The 21163-nt window shown below is 44.3% G+C and overlaps 1 protein-coding gene across 5 annotated transcripts in view; it reads left to right on the top strand.

Annotated features, from left to right (window-relative positions):
• The window catches only part of LOC143281850 (furin-like protease kpc-1), a 145260-nt gene that overhangs the window by 39354 nt on the left and 84743 nt on the right, over positions 1–21163 (top strand). For all 5 annotated transcript variants that reach the window (XM_076587096.1, XM_076587095.1, XM_076587094.1 and 2 more), the window contains exons 3-4: positions 3666–3782; positions 6967–7101. In XM_076587096.1, the coding sequence (XP_076443211.1) occupies positions 3666–3782; positions 6967–7101 (252 nt within the window). The remainder of the gene's footprint in view (positions 1–3665; positions 3783–6966; positions 7102–21163) is intronic.

The raw sequence follows: 21163 nt of genomic DNA, 5'->3' as shown, positions 1-21163 counted from the left end.
TCCATGACACTCCCCTTTTTCCTCTTTGGCTTTTAGTCAATTCCTGCTTTTCTCTCTCCCTCTCTTTCACTCTCTCACTGTGTGTGTGTGTGTGCTAACATGGGCATTTGTGTATTTCACAACACCAGTGTACTTATTTGGAAAGAAATAGAGAGATGTCACCAGTGTGCCCTATTTTGACAGCTCTAGAGAGAAGTGATATGAAGTGAATTATGTCATGTACAAAGTCATTGACTTTTTTTTTCTTTTTTTTTTCATCTATGAGTGTGACATTATCTCAGAGTCAGAGAGAGGAGTTTCATGTTCCCCTTCATTTTCATGAGTAATATACCTAACAGCTGCAAGCTGATTTGGGGAAGAACTATTTGCATTGAGGATTTGAATGTGAATTTCCTTCTGTATCTCTTTGCATATCAAACATTTTTGTAGGTAAATTTGTATTATGGGCCTGAAGGGATTAAAACTTCTCTTACTCAGTGACTGTCTTAGTGAAAGTTTTGTTGTTGTTGTTGTGAGAAGAGCTTCCAAATGAAATGATTTTTTATCTGCATCTATATATGTTTCTCCTAACTGAGGACTCTGAGCAAAGGCTGCCCATGGTCCATGTTTTTCTTTCCTAAGAAAATAGAGAAAAGAAAGGGAGAAAATTGTCTGTGGCCACATTCACTGTTGATGAGACGTTATGTCTGTGTGTGAATGTGTCTCTATTTCTCATCCCATGTCATTATTGCTCCTGTCATGTTTGTATCCAGGAATCCAGACTTTCTCTTTGTCTGTCTGCCTGTCTGTCTGTCTTTCTCCCTCTCTCCCTCCCTCCCCCTCCCACCCCCACTCTGTCTATCTCTCTTTAGCCAAGCAGATTTCACAAGATTGTATGAAAGTGTGTGCCAAGAAATTTTTGAAATGATTAAGATTGGATAAATGGACAAAACAATTCCTGAGTTTGCTGTTTTGATAATCAGCATATTATGTTACTTTCTGATATATACTTAGATAGTGGAGAGATTGCATGAATGAACAAGAGACAGTGACAGACCGACACAGACAGACAAACAAACAAACAAACTTCACTTCACTGTAACTTGGGCCAGCAGTTAACATGTTTTGCCATTTGGTGTTTATTTAGCTACTACACACAATGCATAAAGAGAGAGAAAGAGAGAGAGAAGGAGAAAGACATACAGTGATACATACAAACAAACCGAACTTCACTGTAACTTGGGCCATCAGTTAACATATTCTGCTATTTGGTGTTTATCTAGATACTACTCATAGTGCATAAAGAGAGAGAGAGAGAGAGAGAGAGAGAGAGAGAGAGAGAGAGAGAGAGAGAGAGAAGAAGAAGAAGAAGAAGAAGAAGAAGAAGAAGAAGAAGAAGAAGAAGAAGAAGAAGAAGAAGAAGAAGAAGAAGAAGACAGACAGACAGACAGAACTTCACTGTAACTTGGACTATCAGTTAACCTATTTTGCTATTTGGTGTTTATTTAGCTACTACACACAGTGCATAAAGAGAGAGAGAGAGGGAGGAGACAGACAGAAGAAGAAGAAGAAAAGGACGACAGACAGACAGACAGACAGAACTTCACTGTAACTTGGACCATCAGTTAACATAGTTTGCTATTTGGTGTTTATTTAGCTACTACACACAGTGCATAAAGAGAGAGAGAGAGGGAGGAGACAGACAGACAGACACAGACAGACAGACAGACAGACAGACAAACAAACAAACAAACAAACTGAACTTCACTGTAACTTGGGCCATCAGTTAACATATTTTGCTATTTGGTGTTTATTTAGCTACTACACACAGTGCATAAAGAGAGAGAGAGAGAGAGAGAGAGAGAGGAGACAGACAGACAGACAGACAGACAAACAAACTGAACTTCACTGTAACTTGGGCCATCAGTTAACATATTTCGCCATTTGGTGTTTATTTAGCTACCACACACAATGCATAAAGAGAGAGAGAGAGAGAAGGAGACCGACAGACAGACAGACAGACAAACCGAACTTCACTGTAACTTGGGCCATCAGTTAACATATTTTGCCATTTGGTGTTTTGTTTAGCTCTACGCACAATGCATAAAGAGAGAGAGAGAGAGAAAGAGAGAGAGAGAGAGAGAAGGAGACAGACAGACAGACAAATGGATGGACAAAGAGATCTGGGCATACTTCGACCACCAGCTTGCACAACTTTATTGACTGGGCCATCAGTTCTGCATGCTGCAGCAAGTGGTATTTACTTGCCTGTGTTGACCCTCCCCATTGATTGCCCTGACCTGCCTGTGGAGGGATATTAGCTCCGGCCCCCTCCCCTGGATGCCTGTGTTGTTCCTCCCCATTGATTGCCCTGACCTGCCTGTGGAGGGATATTAGCTCCGGCCCCCTCCCCATGATGCCTTTGTTGACCCTCCCCATTGATTGCCCTGACCTGCCTGTGGAGGGATATTAGCCCCGGCCCCCTCCCCTGGATGCCTGTGTTGTTCCTCCCCATTGATTGCCCTGACCTGCCTGTGGAGGGATATTAGCCCCGGCCCCCTCCCCTGGATGCCTGTGTTGTTCCTCCCCATTGATTGCCCTGACCTGCCTGTGGAGGGATATTAGCCCCGGCCCCCTCCCCTGGATGCCTTAGTTGACCCTCCCCATTGATTGCCCTGACCTGCCTGTGGAGGGATATTAGCTCCGGCCCCCTCCCCATGATGCCTTAGTTGACCCTCCCCATTGATTGCCCTGACCTGCCTGTGGAGGGATATTAGCTCTGGCCCCCTCCCCATGATGCCTTTGTTGACCCTCACCATTGATTGCCCTGACCTGCCTGTGGAGGGATATTAGCTCTGGCCCCCTCCCCATGATGCCTGTGTTGACCCTCCCCATTGATTGCCCTGACCTGCCTGTGGAGGGATATTAGCTCTGGCCCCCTCCCCTGGATGCCTTTGTTGACCCTCCCCATTGATTGCCCTGACCTGCCTGTGGAGGGATATTAGCTCTGGCCCCCTCCCCTGGATGCCTGTGTTGACCCTCCCCATTGATTGCCCTGACCTGCCTGTGGAGGGATATTAGCTCTGGCCCCCTCCCCTGGATGCCTTTGTTGACCCTCACCATTGATTGCCCTGACCTGCCTGTGGAGGGATATTAGCTCTGGCCCCCTCCCCATGATGCCTGTGTTGTTCCTCCCCATTGATTGCCCTGACCTGCCTGTGGAGGGATATTAGCTCTGGCCCCCTCCCCATGATGCCTTTGTTGACCCTCACCATTGATTGCCCTGACCTGCCTGTGGAGGGATATTAGCTCTGGCCCCCTCCCCATGATGCCTGTGTTGTTCCTCCCCATTGATTGCCCTGACCTGCCTGTGGAGGGATATTAGCTCTGGCCCCCTCCCCATGATGCCTGTGTTGTTCCTCCCCATTGATTGCCCTGACCTGCCTGTGGAGGGATATTAGCTCTGGCCCCCTCCCCTGGATGCCTTTGTTGACCCTCCCCATTGATTGCCCTGACCTGCCTGTGGAGGGATATTAGCTCTGGCCCCCTCCCCTGGATGCCTTTGTTGACCCTCCCCATTGATTGCCCTGACCTGCCTGTGGAGGGATATTAGCTCTGGCCCCCTCCCCTTGATGCCTGTGTTGTTCCTCCCCATTGATTGCCCTGACCTGCCTGTGGGGTTTCAGGTCCACTGGTTCGAGCAACAGGTCATGAGGTCACGCAAGAAGCGGGACTTTACCGGTGAATCTCAGGGCCGTGGCTTCCAGTTGAACGACCCCTACTATGGATCACAGTGGTATTTGGTGAGTATGATCATCACATGTTTTTCTAAACTTATGGCCACTGTAGGCAGTTTTTCAGATGAAAAGTTTTGTTGTTGTTGTTGGGTTTTTTGTGCTCCCTTTATCATCTGCACAGTTTCAGTAGTATTGCTCTTGACAACATCACTCATTCTGAGTTCCCAATACACAGGTACACCTGGGTTCGTCTTTAGCAGTCTCGGTGGAGTCCATACAGAGCTCTGAGTGTTAGGTGGCCAGGATGTCAAACACCAGAGGAGAGACTGTACACTGCGGTTGAATCACTTTGGTGGTTGTCTGTAGTCAAGTTAAAGAAGGTTAAAGGTCACACAGCCTGTTACAGCCATCAGGGCAGATAGTTCATATTCATCACTGTGTCTGGGGCTTGGTATAGGACTACCAGTCCTTTTCCTTCCACCATGTCTGGGGCTTGGCATAGGACTACCAGTCCTTTTCCTTCCACCATGTCTGGGGCTTGGTATAGGACTACCTGTCCTTTTCCTTCCACCATGTCTGGGGCTTGGCATAGGACTACCCGTCCTTTTCCTTCCACCATGTCTGGGGCTTGGCATAGGACTACCAGTCCTTTTCCTTCTGCCATGTCTGGGGCTTGGCATAGGACTATCCGTCCTTTTCCTTCCACCATGTCTGGGGCTTGGTATAGGACTACCAGTCCTTTTCCTTCCACCATGTCTGGGGCTTGGCATAGGACTACCCGTCCTTTTCCTTCCACCATGTCTGGGGCTTGGCATGGGACTACCAGTCCTTTTCCTTCCACCATGTCTGGGGCTTGGCATAGGACTACCCGTCCTTTTCCTTCCACCATGTCTGGGGCTTGGCATAGGACTACCCGTCCTTTTCCTTCCACCATGTCTGGGGCTTGGCATAGGACTACCCGTCCTTTTCCTTCTGCCATGTCTGGGGCTTGGCATAGGACTACCAGTCCTTTTCCTTTGCCATGTCTGGGGCTTGGCATAGGACTATCCGTCCTTTTCCTTCCACCATGTCTGGGGCTTGGCATAGGACTACCCGTCCTTTTCCTTCCACCATGTCTGGGGCTTGGCATAGGACTACCCGTCCTTTTCCTTTGCCATGTCTGGGGCTTGGCATAGGACTACCCGTCCTTTTCCTTCCACCATGTCTGGGGCTTGGCATAGGACTACCCGTCCTTTTCCTTCCACCATGTCTGGGGTTTGGCATAGGACTACCCGTCCTTTTCCTTCCACCATGTCTGGGGCTTGGCATAGGACTACCCGTCCTTTTCCTTCTGCCATGTCTGGGGCTTGGCATAGGACTACCAGTCCTTTTCCTTTGCCATGTCTGGGGCTTGGCATAGGACTACCCGTCCTTTTCCTTTGCCATGTCTGGGGCTTGGCATAGGACTACCCGTCCTTTTCCTTCTGCCATGTCTGGGGCTGGGTATAGGACTACCAGTCCCAATCTTTTCCTTCGCCATTTTAACCGTCCCCAACCAAAGTCAAATACCCACTGACATTGGGTGAAGTGAGGAAACTTGGAGTAAGGTGCTGAAAAAAGGCCTCAAACCCTGATCACTGGATCAGAAGTCCAGTGACTAAACAACTCAACCAAGGTGCTTCAGTGTGGTTAGTCTGTTCTCATTTAACATGTGCAGGACACCACATTCTAAGCCACTATACTGTAATAATCATTTAGTCACAGAGCCAGACTTAGTGAGCGTCTCCCAGAGTGGAGACCTCCACCATGTTGCGGAGTGATGGCCTGGAGGTAATGCGTCTGCCTAGGAAGTGAGAGAATCTGAGCGCGCTGGTTCGAATCACGGCTCAGCTGCTGATATTTTCTCCCCCTCCACAAGACGCTGGTTATTCAGATGAGACGATAAACCGAGGTCCCGTGTGCAGCATGCACTTAGCGCACGTAAAAGAACCCATGGCAACAAAAGGGTTGTTCCTAGCAACATTCCATAGAAAAATCCACTGTGATTGGAAAAACAAATAAAACTGCACACAGGAAAAAAAAAAAGAAAAAAAAAAGGGTGGCGCTGTAGTGTAGCGGAGAGCTCTCCCTGGGGAGAGCAGCCCAAATTTCACACAGAGAAATCTGTTGTGATAAAAAGAAATACAAATATGTTCCTGCAAGGACAGTCCCTCATGGATCTTCCCACTCTGAAGACCATGATAGAAACTCACCCCAAGCTTGGAAGAAGAGGGCGATCGAAACAGAGGTCACAATGAGAGCAGTGCATGAAAGAGGGCGATTGAAACGGTCACAATGAGAGCAGTGCATGAAAGAGGGCGATTGAAACGGAGGTCACAATGAGAGCAGTGCATGAAAGAGGGCGATTGAAACGGAGGTCACAATGAGAGCAGTGCATGAAAGAGGGCGATTGAAACGGTCACAATGAGAGCAGTGCATGAAAGAGGGCGATTGAAACGGAGGTCACAATGAGAGCAGTGCATGAAAGAGGGCGATTGAAACGGTCACAATGAGAGCAGTGCATGAAAGAGGGCGATTGAAACGGAGGTCACAATGAGAGCAGTGCATGAAAGAGGGCGATTGAAACGGAGGTCACAATGAGAGCAGTGCATGAAAGGCCACGGAACCAGGAACAGGTTGGTTTTTTTGTTTGTTTTGTTTTTGTTGTTATTGTTTGAATCAGATAAAAAAAATTTTAAAAAGAGTTTCAGAACAGGTTCCTTAGTTGATGTTCTTAAGTTTTCAAAACTCTTAGCCTGCAGAATGTTGTTTTTTTGTTTTGTTATGTTTTTTTGTTTTTTTAGCCAGTCTTCAGATTGACCTGGGGGTGTGTGTACCATGTTTCTTTTGGAACACAGAGTGTCAGGTTCTGCCAACTTATAAAATATGGGTTGGATCTCATCACAGGCTTTTTTTTTTTTTTTTTTAGTACTCTGTGCATTCATGAGAGAGAGAGAGAGAGAGTGTGTGTTTGTGTGTCTGTGTGTGTGTGTGTGTGTGTGTGTGTGTGTGTGTGTGTGTGTGTGTGTGTGCACTCCTTAGAAGAGAAATGACATGGCCGCAAAAGGATCAGAGTTTGGTTTTGTAATGCTGTGTCATGCACCCACAAACACATGTTTATGTGATATTTCATACTTATTACTGCGGTACAAAAATGCTTAGCTAGCTGCCAATATATGCATGTGCAAAGTCAGTCAGTGTGAAGACAACAGTTGACCTTGTGACTTCACAGCATGGCGGGGGACATGGAGGGTTTGACATGAACGTGTTGTCGGCCTGGGAGAAGGGGTACACGGGCAAGAACATTGTGGTCTCCATTCTGGATGACGGCATTGAGCGTGATCACCCAGATCTGCAGGCCAACTATGTGAGTATGACAGCTCGTCAGCCCCGCACCCTCTTTTTTTTGTCTTCTTCTCCCCCTTTTTTTTTTGTTGGTCCTTTTCTTTACAGTTAAGCTTTAAATGTTTCCCAAAAGACGCCTCTTCATTCTGACTACTACCTTAAAATGTTTTTCAAAAGACACCTCTTCATTCTGACTACTACCTTAAAATGTTTTTCAAAAGACGCCTCTTCATTCTGACTACTACCTTAAAATGTTTTTCAAAAGACGCCTCTTCATTCTGACTACTGCCTTAAAATGTTTCCCAAAAGACACCTCTTCATTCTGACTACTACCTTAAAATGTTTCCCAAAAGACACCTCTTCATTCTGACTACTACCTTAAAATGTTTTTCAAAAGACACCTCTTCATTCTGACTACTACCTTAAAATGTTTTTCAAAAGACGCCTCTTCATTCTGACTACTACCTTAAAATGTTTCCCAAAAGACGCCTCTTCATTCTGACTACTACCTTAAAATGTTTTTCAAAAGACACCTCTTCATTCTGACTACTACCTTAAAATGTTTTTCAAAAGACGCCTCTTCATTCTGACTACTACCTTAAAATGTTTCCCAAAAGACGCCTCTTCATTCTGTCTACTACCTTAACCCTTTCGCTGCCAGGAAAATAAGATTTAAGTGAAATCTATTTGCCAGGGTTTTTTCCACAAAAAACGGGTATTTTAAAAAAATTCTGTGCTCTTTGTTATTGGAGAAAGACCCATAAAAGTATATATTTTCTGAAAGGTAAATGAATAAAGAACACAAAACACATGATGTTTTCCAATTTTATATATTTTTAGTGACATGCTGTTGTTTTGAAATCAGTGTTGTTTTTTGTCAGATTTTCAACTTGTTAACTACAAACATTAGTCCACTAAAATATCATATTTTCTGGACAAATGGATATCTGCACACACACAAAATCATACTAGAACAACCACAATAAAAATTTTAAAAAATTAAAAAGAGATAGATACACAATGCATTGTGACTTCTCCAAGTGATAATGTGGATGAGAGGCCACGCCCCTCAGTCTCCACACCCCCTCCTCTTCACCCCTCTCACAGGGTCACTGTACCAGTTCTCATCAGACCGCGTTGGCTGAGAAAATCGCTCACACTGTGTCCTGCTGATAATTCAATCACTTTCTGTCGTCTGCTAAGGTTTGCACAGCCGCCATCACTCACTGATAGTTGTATCTTGGCCACTCTCATGATTGCTCCCTTTATTTTCTATCAGATTGCTCTATAAATGTTCATCACTGTCTTCTTCGAATTTACGCTTCAGTTCTTTCTTAGCATCAGCAAAAGAAAGCAATCTTCGTTGATTTAGATCGCTACGATCGTATGTCTTGAGCAGTCCTACATTTTGTTGAGCGAGCGAGGAGAGGAGCCAGGCAAACACTGGGACAGTAACCCAACCAAAACGTTCAAATAAAGGACTGCCTCGTGATGTAGATGGGGTTTCTAGCTATGAATAGAATCCAGAAAGATTCCCCAAGCTAAAGCTACCAGCATTTTTGTCAACGAACTGAACGCAAAGCAGGGAAAAGTCAGAATATTTCGATGACGAGTTATCTCGTCATTGTGGCAGCGAAGCGTACATGCTTGCCATGATAGTTATCTCGTCATGTAGGCAGCCTAGGGGTTAAAATGTTTCCGAAAAGACACCTCTTCCATTCTGACTATCACCATAAAATGTTTCCCAAAAGACACCTCTTCCATTCTGTCTACCACTTCCTTAGAATGTTTCCCAAAAGACACCTCTTCCATTCTGACTACCACCTTAAAATGTTTTTCAAAAGACACCTCTTCCATTCTGACTACTACCTTAAAATGTTTCCCAAAAGACACCTCTTCCATTCTGACTACCACCTTAAAATGTTTCCCAAAAGACACCTCTTCCATTCTGTCTACTACTTCCTTAAAATGTTTCCCAAAAGACACCTCTTCCATTCTGACTACCACCTTAAAATGTTTCCCAAAAGACACCTCTTCCATTCTGACTACCACCTTAAAATGTTTCCCAAAAGACGCCTCTTCATTCTGTCTACCACTTCCTTAAAATGTTTCCCAAAAGACACCTCTTCCATTCTGACTACCATCTTAACCCTTTCGCTGCCAGGAAAATAAGATTTAAGTGAAATCTATTTGCCAGGGTTTAAAAAAAACACAAAAAAACAGGTATAAATTTTCAAAAAATTATGTGCTCTTTGTTTTTGGAGAAAGACCCATAAAAGTACATATTTTCTGAAAGGTAGATGAATAAAGAATACAACACATGTGATGTTTTCCCATTTTATATATTTCCAGTGACATGCTGTTGTTTTGAAATCAGTGTTTTGTTTTTTGTCAGATTTTCAACTTGTTCATTACAAACATCAGTCAGGTAGTTTGCACTAAAATATATTTTCTGGACAAATGGATATCTGCACACACAAAATCATACTAGAACAACCACAATTAAAAAAAAAGAATTAAAAAAGAGACAGATACACAATGCACCGTGACTTATCCAGAGTTCTGGCAATTTTATCGTCACATGGAAGGGAAAACGTGCACAACAACAACCCCAGACATGTTAGATACTGATGGAACCAAGCTTAAGACAAATGAAGAAAAAGGATCCACCCTGCTCAAACATTTCATACAACAGAGCGATCAGAGAAACTGCCTGGGACATGCAGGTGTTCAGGGAAATGAGCGAGTTGACAGACTTGCTGGTAACGAAACAACAATGAGCGTCCTACATCTAGGAAAATTGGAAATCCTCAGAAAAGTCAAAGAATATCAAAAAGAACAGGTACAAGGCCATCACACCATTGATCGCCTCAAAGAAATAAAGGTAGAGAGAGGGAGCGGCCAAAACTCTAGCATGAAAGGTAGAGCACAATGTTTTGCAAATCAGACAAATATCGTCATCATTTCCAAACCAACATTGCGCAAATTTCTTCAAAACGGAACAGAGTCTCTGTGGGCTTTTCCAAATACAATAGACTGAGCAACACACTAGACGCCACGTTCTTGGCATCAGAGATCTTTTCCCACCCCTTTTGCGGCCAATCAGTGGCAGCCTCTGTGCATGTGTGTATGTGTGTGTTTGTGGGTCTGTGTGTGTGTGTGTGTGCATGCGCGAGGGTGTAAGTGTACACAAGTGTCAGGAGAGTTCTGTGCACGTGTGTGTGTGGGGGGGGGTTGGGGGGGGGGGGGGGTAGAGGATGAGGTATGTGTGTGTATGCATGCCTACACTGTGGGAGCAACAGAATATTGGAACGTGCGGGTGCGCATATATATGTTTGTATATATGTGTGTGGGGTTGGGGGTGGGGGATATGGGCGTACAAGTAAGAGTGCCTCTGTGTGTTTGTGTGTGTGTGTGTGTGTGTGTGTGTGTGTGCCATGGAAGCTGCAACATGTGGCCTAGAAATGAGTGTGGGGAGGAGGGGGGGTAGTGGGGGTGCAGGGTAATGTGTGTGTGTCTGTGTTGGGGCTCATGTATGTTTATGTGTATTTGATTGTGCTTTCATATCTGTGAAACTGCATGTTTGCTGCATATCTGTTATGCATATGTATGTGAATGTGTGTCTGCGTGTTTTACATTTATTTGCTTATTTATCATCATTGTTGTCTTTTTTATTAATTTATTTTATTTTACATTTATTTATGTATTTATCGATTTATTATTATTATTTTTATTATTAAAATTTTTTGTTGTTCTCTTTTTGTACGCTTACAGTTGACTTCATCAAGTTTTTGCACCTTATAAATATTATCATTAGTAGTTCTCTTTTATGCATTTATCTATTATTTATTGATTTATTTACTTATTTCTTTTTATTTTATTCATTTCGTTATTATTATTATTATTATTATTATTTTTATTTTTTATTTTTTTTATTTTTTTTTTTTTATTTTTTTTTTTTTACTTTATTTATTTATTTTTTTATTTTATTTTATTTTATTTTATTTTTTTCTCAAGGCCTGACTAAGCGCGTTGGGCTACGCTGCTGGTCAGGCATCTGCTTGGCAGATGTGGTGTAGCGTATATGGATTTGTCCGAACGCAGTGACACCTCCTTGAGCTACTGATACTGATACTGATTATCCAAGTGATAATATGGATGTGAGGCCGTGCTCCCTCAGTCTCCAAACACCCTCCTCTTCACCCCTCTCATCAGACTGTGTTGGCTGAGTGCCAAGAAAATTGCTCACGCTGTGTCCTGAAACTTTCTGTCCTGAAACTTTCTGTCGGCTGCAACAGCTGTACAGGCAGCATCTCTTACTCATAGTTGTATCTTTGCCACTCTCCTGATTGCTCCCTTTATTTTCTATCAAATCATCCTATAAATGTTCATCACTGTCTTCTCATTTGAATTTAGGCATCAATTCTTCTTGAGCATCAGCTAAAGAAAGCAGTCTTGGTTGATTTAGTTCGCCACAAGTCTTGAGCATGTCGTCAGTCCAACATTTTGTTGAGCGAGCGAGGAGAAGAGTCAGGTAAACATGGCAGGCAGTAACCCAACCAAAACGTTCAAATAAAGGACTGTCTCATGATGTAGATGGTGTTTCTAGCTATGAATAGAATCAAGAAAGATTCCCCAACCTAAAACTATCAGTATTTTTGTCAGTGAACTGAATGCAAACCAGGGAAAAGTCAGAATATTTTGATGATGAGTTATCTCCTCATTGTGGCAGTGAAGCGTACATTCTTGCGCTGACAAGTTATCTCGTCATATAGGCAGCCAAGGGGTTAAAATGTTTCCGAAAAAACACCTCTTCCATTCTGACTACCACCTTCTTAAAATGTTTCCCAAAAGATGCCTGTTCCATTCTGACTACCACCTTCTTAAAATGTTTCCTAAAAGACGCCTCTTCCATTCTGACTACCACCTTCTTGAACTTTGGCTGGTTGTGCAAGTGCAGGAGTGTTTGTTTGCTTGTTTGCATGTGCACTTGCTTATGTGTGTATGGTGTACATGATGAATGTATGGTTATGGGTGAATGATTTAAAAAAAGAAAAAAAAAGTAAACGCCACCAGCTCTCTGCCTGGGAGTGTCAATCTGAATTTTATTGTTAGTTTTGCTGGCTTTATTAGTACATTGTGGAGATAATTGTTAAATTGAAACATTGCATTCTCTCTGATGGTGAGTTAGAGCATCAGTCTGAATTTGTATTGTTAGTTTTGCTGGCTTTATTAGTACATTGTGGAGATAAATGTTGAATGGATATATTGCATTCTCTCTGATGGTGAGTTTGAGGGTCAATCTGAATTTGTTATTTTGCTGGCTTTATTAATGTATTGTGGAGATAATGTTGAATGGAAATATTGCATTCTCTCTGATGGTGAGTTTGAGCGTAGTCTGAATTTGTATTGTTATTTTGCTGGCTTTATTAGTACATTGTGGAGATAAATGTTGAATGGAAATATTGCATTCTCTCTGATGGTGAGTTTGAGAGTCAATGTGAATTATTATTGTTATTTTGCTGGCTTTATTAGTACATTGTGGAGATAAATGTTGAATGGAAATATTGCATTCTCTCTGATGGCGAGTTTGGTGGTGTTGCTGATTGTGTAGGTGTGGGTGTTAGTGTTGGTGGGTACTGTTGTTTATAGGAAAAAAGAACAGGTTTGCTAAATGTTACCTTTATATTTATTTTATTTTTTGATACAGCAGATAATGAGATATATTTCATCAGACTGTATTTTAAATGCCAGCCAATACAATTTCATCTTTCAGTTGTTGTTTTTTTGTAGCAAGACACTAGAAGCCTTTGTTGATCTTTTGAGTGTTTTTAGAGATGAGAAACCAGACAGACATATTTTGTTACAAAGAGAAGTGGATGAGCAGTTCTAATGATTTCAAAACTCGCTTGTGTCCTTTCTGTCTGTCTGTCTCCCCCCGCCACACACACCCCCATCCCTCCTGAGAAAAAGAGATTTTGTTGATCAGGTTCAACAGAACATAAGGCAGACATCAACACACAAGATTAATTCACCCCATACGTATACCTGTGTGTATGCACACACACACACACACACACACACACACACACACACACACACACACACACACATATATATATATAAACAAGCAAAATGTGTTTTGCAATTAATACTTGATTTTTAATTGAAGTTTTTGTTTCTGTCTGCTGTGTCAAACTCTTGAAATGATTGATCAGCAGAATTAGAGTTGTTCCCTCTCTGTGAATGGCATAATTGGAAAAAAGATACATGTTTGTGAGAGTCTATCTGTCCTGCATATCTATGAGGGTTTTGTGTGCTGCATGTCGATTTGTCCATGCATGCTGTCTACACAGTACAATATATGAAAGCACAATTATCAGTCCACCTTAGAAATGGCGTGTGCATCCAAAGGCTCATAACTAGCGTCACGTGGAATTGCCCACAATCTAACACGTGCACATTGCGAAATTGCCTCTCATCCCCTATTGATCTGTCTTCTGCGTCGTTGCAGTATTACAATATGGCTGTGTGTCCCTGCTGGATCAGGTTTCTGTGCAACTCATTGAACGCTTGAAACACACTCACACCTTTTCAGCTGTCATCAGAGAACGGGGATAATTTAGTGAAGTGTTGAAACCCATCTGTCAACAGACAGGGTATGCAGGGAGTTGGGCGAAGTATGCAGGGAGTTGGGAAGGAACGAAGCCCCCTCCCACTCCCCTCATATATATGCCATTTCGCATTTTGATTTGGAGGGGGCTTGGGGATAGAATTGTGAAAAGAGAGGACTTTCCATGAGGTTTGGAAGGGGGTTGGGATAGAATTGTGAAAAGAGAGGACTTTCCATGAGGTTTGGAAGGGGGTTGGGGATAGAATTGTGAAAAGAGAGAAGGACTTTCCATGAGGTTTGGAAGGGGGTTGGGATAGAATTGTGAAAAGAGAGAAGGACTTTCCATGAGGTTTGGAAGGGGCTTGGGGATAGAATTGTGAAAAGAGAGGACTTTCCATGAGGTTTGGAAGGGGGTTGGGATAGAATTGTGAAAAGAGAGAAGGACTTTCCATGAGGTTTGGAAGGGGCTTGGGGATAGAATTGTGAAAAGAGAGGACTTTCCATGAGGTTTGGAAGGGGGTTGGGGATAGAATTGTGAAAAGAGAGAAGGACTTTCCATGAGGTTTGGAAGGGGGTTGGGGATAGAATTGTGAAAAGAGAGGACTTTCCATGAGGTTTGGAAGGGGGTTGGGGATAGAATTGTGAAAAGAGAGAAGGACTTTCCATGAGGTTTGGAAGGGGCTTGGGGATAGAATTGTGAAAAGAGAGGACTTTCCATGAGGTTTGGAAGGGGGTTGGGGATAGAATTGTGAAAAGAGAGAAGGACTTTCCATGAGGTTTGGAAGGGGGTTGGGATAGAATTGTGAAAAGAGAGGACTTTCCATGAGGTTTGGAAGGGGCTTGGGGATAGAATTGTGAAAAGAGAGAAGGACTTTCCATGAGGTTTGGAAGGGGGTTGGGGATAGAATTGTGAAAAGAGAGGACTTTCCATGAGGTTTGGAAGGGGCTTGGGGATAGAATTGTGAAAAGAGAGGACTTTCCATGAGGTTTGGAAGGGGGTTGGGATAGAATTGTGAAAAGTCAGACCTTTTATGTGACTTTGGAAGGGGGGTTGGAATGGGTGTGTGTGTGTGTGTGTGGGGGGGGGGGGGGGTGGGAAATAGAAATGGGAAAAGACAGAAAGACCATTTTATGTGACTTTGGAGGGGGGGGGGGGTTGGATTGGGGGGGAGGTGAGGAGTAGAATTGTGAAAAGACAGAAAGACCATTTTATGTGACTTTGGAAGGGGGGGTTGGATTTGGGGGGGGGGGGGGGGGAGGAGTAGAATTGTGAAAAGACAGAAAGACCATTTTATGTGACTTTGGAAGGGGGGGTTGGACTGGGGGGGAGGTGAGGAGTAGAATTGTGAAAAGACAGAAAGACCATTTTATGTGACTTTGGAAAGGGGGGGGAGGGTTGGATTGGGGGGGAGGTGAGGAGTAGAATTGTGGAAAGACAGAAAGACCATTTTATGTGACTTTGGAAAGGGGGGGGGGGGGGGGGTTGGATTGGGGGGGAGGTGAGGAGTAGAATTGTGAAAAGACAGAAAGACCATTTTATGTGACTTTGGAAAGGGGGGGGAGGGTTGGATTGGGGGGGAGGTGAGGAGTAGAATTGTGAAAAGACAGAAAGACCATTTTATGTGACTTTGGAAAGGGGGGGGGGGGGTTGGATTGGGGGAGAGGTGAGGAGTAGAATTGTGAAAAGACAGAAAGACCATTTTATGTGACTTTGGAAAGGGGGGGGAGGGTTGGATTGGGGGGGAGGTGAGGAGTAGAATTGTGGAAAGACAGAAAGACCATTTTATGTGACTTTGGAAGGAGGGGTGTTGAAAGGGGGGGGGGGGATAGAAATGGGAAAAGAAAGACCCTTTCAGTGTAATTTTGCAGGGTGGGGGTTAAAATTTGGAAAAGAGAGAAAGACTTTCAGTGTGTTTTGGAGGAATGGAGGTGGGGGAATAGAATGAATTGTGAAAAGAGATGCTGACTTTCAGTGTGATTTAGGAGCCATTGTATGGGGGTTGGGGAATAGGACTGTGAAAAGAAAGACCGTCTCTCAGTGTTATTTGGGAAGAATGGGGTTGAGGAAATAAAATAGTGAAAAGAGAGGCACACTTTCAGTGTGGTTTCCGACACTCACCATTTGTTTTTGGATGATGCATTTTGTCTGCTGTTCAGCACGGATGGACTGTATCTCCAGTGTCCACCCCTTTCTTTAAGGGGGTGTCTTATCCACAGTACATGACCATTTCTTTGGCCCCCTCCCCCCCATCCCTTTCTTTAAGGGGGTGTCTTATCCACAGTACATGACCATTTCTTTGGCCCCCTCACCCCCACCCCTTTCTTTAAGGGGGTGTCTTATCCACAGTACATGACCATTTCTTTGGCCCCCTCGTCCCCACCCCTTTCTTTAAGGGGGTGTCTTATTCACAGTACATGACCATTTCTTTGGCCCCCTCCCCCCACCCCTTTCTTTAAGGGGGTGTCTTATCCACAGTACATGACCATTTCTTTGGCCCCCTCACCCCCACCCCTTTAAGGGGGTGTCTTATCCACAGTACATGACCATTTCTTTGGCCCCCTCCCCCCCACCCCTTTCTTTAAGGGGGTGTCTTATCCACAGTACATGACCATTTCTTTGGCCCCCTCACCCCCACCCCTTTAAGGGGGTGTCTTATCCACAGTACATGACCATTTCTTTGGCCCCCTCCCCCCCACCCCTTTCTTTAAGGGGGTGTCTTATCCATAGTACATGACCATTTCTTTGGCCCCCTCCCCCCACCCCTTTAAGGGGGTGTCTTATCCACAGTACATGACCATTTCTTTGGCCCCTCACCTCCACCCCTTTCTTTAAGGGGGTGTCTTATCCACAGTACATGACCATTTCTTTGGCCCCCTCACCCTCACCCCTTTCTTTAAGGGGGTGTCTTATCCACAGTACATGACCATTTCTTTGGCCCCCTCCCCCCACCCCTTTCTTTAAGGGGGTGTCTTATCCACAGTACATGACCATTTCTTTGGCCCCCTCACCCTCACCCCTTTCTTTAAGGGGGTGTCTTATCCACAGTACATGACCATTTCTTTGGCCCCCTCGCCCCCACCCCTTTAAGGGGGTGTCTTATCCACAGTACATGACCATTTCTTTGGCCCCCTCACCCCCACCCCTTTCTTTAAGGGGGTGTCTTATCCACAGTACATGACCATTTCTTTGGCCCCCTTGCCCCCACCCTTTCTTTAAGGGGGTGTCTTATCCATAGTACATGACCATTTCTTTGGCCCCCTCGCCCCCACCCCTTTAAGGGGGTGTCTTATCCACAGTACATGACCATTTCTTTGGCCCCCTCCCCCCCCACCCCTTTCTTTAAGGGGGTGTCTTATCCACAGTACATGACCATTTCTTTGGCCCCCTCCCCCCACCCCTTTCTTTAAAGGGGTGTCTTATCCACAGTACATGACCATTTCTTTGGCCCCCTCGTCCCCACCCCTTTCTTTAAGGGGGTGTCTTATCCACAGTACATGACCATTTCTTTGGCCCCCTCCCCCCACCCCTTTCTTTAAAGGGGTGTCTTATCCACAGTACATGACCATTTCTTTGGCCCCCTCGTCCCCACCCCTTTCTTTAAGGGGGTGTCTTATCCACAGTACATGACCATTTCTTTGGCCCCCTCCCCCCACCCCTTTCTTTAAGGGGGTGTCTTATCCACAGTACATGACCATTTCTTTGGCCCCCTCACCCCCACCCCTTTCTTTAAGGGGGTGTCTTATCCACAGTACATGACCATTTCTTTGGCCCCCTCACCCCCACCCCTTTTTTTAAGGGGGTGTCTTATCCACAGTACATGACCATTTCTTTGGCCCCCTCCCCCCACCCCTTTCTTTAAAGGGGTGTCTTATCCACAGTACATGACCATTTCTTTGGCCCCCTCACCCCCACCCCTTTCTTTAAGAGGGTGTCTTATCCACAGTACATGACCATTTCTTTGGCCCCCTCACCCCCACCCCTTTCTTTAAGGGGGTGTCTTATCCATAGTACATGACCATTTCTTTGGCCCCCCTGTCCCTGACCCTGTTTAGGCAGCTATGCTTGGGTATTTTTTTTTATTTTTTTTTAGGAAATTCTCAATTCCTCCAGAACTTTTCCAGATTTTCAACAGGGTTAGTGCTTTTAATGCTTGCCATTTGCCAGATTTTTGCAGCATCACCCACTTTTATTGGGTGGAAAGGATTACAGATTGGCAGTCTAAGCTGATATTGCATCCATGATTGATACATTACTTTTCAATATAGAAAATGAAATATGAACAGGGAGAAAGAGTGGAGAGTGAGGGGGGTGGAGGGAAATGATTTAGGATGGGGATGAATTATATAGAGTGTCACCTTTTGATAAAGGATAATTTGGAATTATGGCTAAGAGGAATAGCAAGAGTTTGAGAAGTTTTTGTTGTTGTTCTTGGGTCATCTTGGTTTCATCTTTTGAATTGTGTGAGGAACTAAAGGGTTGTTGAATTTGTCAGACACCATCTTGAAAATGATGCATCAAGGATTGAATGCTGTGATGTCAGATTTGTCATGACTTCTTTTTTAAGGAAGTGATGGACATTTTAGGTAGGCTGTGATGAGAAGCTTGATTTGTGCTGGGGAAAAAAGTGATATTCAGATAGTGTTTTCCAGACTGTCATGCTGTGATGTGTTTGGTGTTGAGTGTTGGGAGATTATGAACAGGGGTCGCTATGAATCAGGTAGTGAATGACGTGTCAGTCTGTTCAGCTGGATTTTATGAGATGCGAAAGAAATGTCTTGGGGGGTGGGGGCAGGATATTAATTGTTTATTTTGTTTTTTTTAACTTTGTTTGAAAATAGGTGAATACATAAGCTTTGGAAAGTAGTAGACATGATACACTTAATTTCACATCTAGTGCATTTACCTGATCACACAGATGAACGCAGACACACATGCTCACATACACACGTCACACAGGTGCTCACACACTCAAACAAATCCGCCCACACATGTCAGAGATGTCAAGATCAGCTGTATATAATGGCCCTGATGGAACTGTGTCTGACACTTTGCCGGTTGGCAGAATCAGCCAATTGTTGATTCCACCCACACTGCCTGTGTCTGTCATTGGCGGTGTTTTATAGTCAGGTCAAGTGGTGATTCTCCCCACTGTTGGGTATATGACCGGGTTAATGAAGTGCTTTCTCCTCCTCTGTGTTGCCTTGGTCCATCATATTTATTGATCAGAGTGTGTGTGTGTGTGTGTGTTTGTGTGTGTGTGTGTGTGTGTGGCTGCATAAGTACATATCTGGAAGACACGCATGCATGGTATATGCGTGAAAGCAGTCTCCACTTTTGTCTGTGTTTGGAATGTGGATAATACAAGCTGTGATGTATATATTCACATCACCTTGTGTCTGTGGATGGGATGTGGATAATACAAGCTGTGATGTGTATATTCACATCACCTTGTGTCTGTGGATGGGATGTGGATAATACAAACTGTGATGTGTATATTCATATCGCCTTGCGCCACCACAGGGAGATGGCATGCGGATCTGCAAGAGGCCAGGGCCAATGTTTTATTGTAGTGCAGATTGGGCCTGGTGAATAATGTGCTGACGTGTCACGACACAGGCTGGACCTGGCTTTGTGTCAACAGATCATCCTGTTTGCCAGTCCTGTCCCATTCCCACTTCCTAATCTCCAAACGCAGGGCACTGGGCCCAGTGTTATTTACGTGCTTTGGAAGTGTTCGACTTGGACATAATCACAAGTCTGCCTGTTGAGGCTGATCTAATATTTGGTCAGTCGCTTCACCCAGCACAGTGCCTGTTATTCTGTCTGGGTTTCAAAAGACATATTTGGTCAGTCTCTCCATCCAGCACAGTGCCTGTTATTCTGTCTGGGTTTCAAAAGACATATTTGGTCAATCGCTTCACCCAGCACAGTGCCTGTTATTCTGTCTGGGTTTCAAAAGACATATTTGGTCAGTCGCTCCACCCAGCACAGTGCCTGTTATTCTATCTGGGTTTCAAAAGACATATTTGGTCAGTCTCTCCATCCAGCATAGTGCCTGTTATTCTATCTGGGTTTCAAAAGACATATTTGGTCAATCGCTCCACCCAGCACAGTGCCTGTTATTCTATCTGGGTTTCAAAAGACATATTTGGTCAATTTGTCCACCCAGCACAGTGCCTGTTATTCTATCTGGGTTTCAAAAGACTTATTTGGTCAATCGCTCCACCCAGCATAGTGCCTGTTATTCTATCTGGGTTTCAAAAGACATATTTGGTCAATCGCTCCACCCAGCACAGTGCCTGTTATTCTATCTGGGTTTCAAAAGACATATTTGGTCAATTTGTCCATCCAGCATAGTGCCTGTTATTCTATCTGGGTTTCAAAAGACTTATTTGGTCAATTTGTCCATCCAGCATAGTGCCTGTTATTCTATCTGGGTTTCAAAAGACTTATTTGGTCAATTTGTCCATCCAGCATAGTGCCTGTTATTCTATCTGGGTTTCAAAAGACATATTTGGTCAGTCTCTCCTATTTGTTTGTTGTTGTTTTTTTGTGTTTTTTCTAGGTGGGGAGGTGGTGGGGTGGGGTTCTGGTCTTTCCTTCTTTTTGTTTTCCCCATCACTCTCTCTTTCTTTCTTTTGGTGTGTGTGTGTGTGTTTCTCTCTTTTGTCTGTCCTTTTTTGTATTCATACATATCTGACATACTGTGGCTTTTGGTATGAGTGTGTGTGTGGATGTCTGACCAACTGTGGCTTTTGGTCTGAGTGTGTGTGGATGTCTGACATACTGTGGCTTTTGGTCTGAGAGTGTGTGGATGTCTGACATACTGTGGCTTTTGGTCTGAGTGTGTGTGGATGTCTGACATACTGTGGCTTTTGGTCTGAGTGTGTGTGCATGTCTGACATACTGTGGCTTTTGGTCTGAGTGTGTGTGGATGTCTGACATACTGTGGCTTTTGGTCTGAGTGTGTGTGCATGTCTGACATACTGTGGCTTTTGGTCTGAGTGTGTGTGTGGATGTCTGACATACTGTGGCTTTTGGTCTGAGTGTGTGTGCATGTCTGACATACTGTGGCTTTTGGTCTGAGTGTGTGTGTGGATGTCTGACATACTGTGGCTTTTGGTCTGAGTGTGTGTGGATGTCTGACATACTGTGGCTTTTGGTCTAAGTGTGTGTGCATGTCTGACATACTGTGGCTTTTGGTCTGAGTGTGTGTGCATGTCTGACATACTGTGGCTTTTGGTCTGAGTGTGTGTGGATGTCTGACATACTGTGGCTTTTGGTCTGAGTGTGTGTGTGGATGTCTGACATACTGTGGCTTTTGGTCTGAGTGTGTGTGGATGTCTGACATACTGTGGCTTTTGGTCTGAGTGTGTGTGTGGATGTCTGACATACTGTGGCTTTTGGTCTGAGTGTGTGTGGATGTCTGACATACTGTGGCTTTTGGTCTGAGTGTGTGTGTGGATGTCT

Source organism: Babylonia areolata, chromosome 5, assembly GCF_041734735.1.
Source record: "Babylonia areolata isolate BAREFJ2019XMU chromosome 5, ASM4173473v1, whole genome shotgun sequence".
NCBI classification, from domain to species: Eukaryota; Metazoa; Mollusca; class Gastropoda; order Neogastropoda; family Buccinidae; genus Babylonia; species Babylonia areolata.
This window is presented reverse-complemented; position numbering and strand designations above follow the sequence as displayed.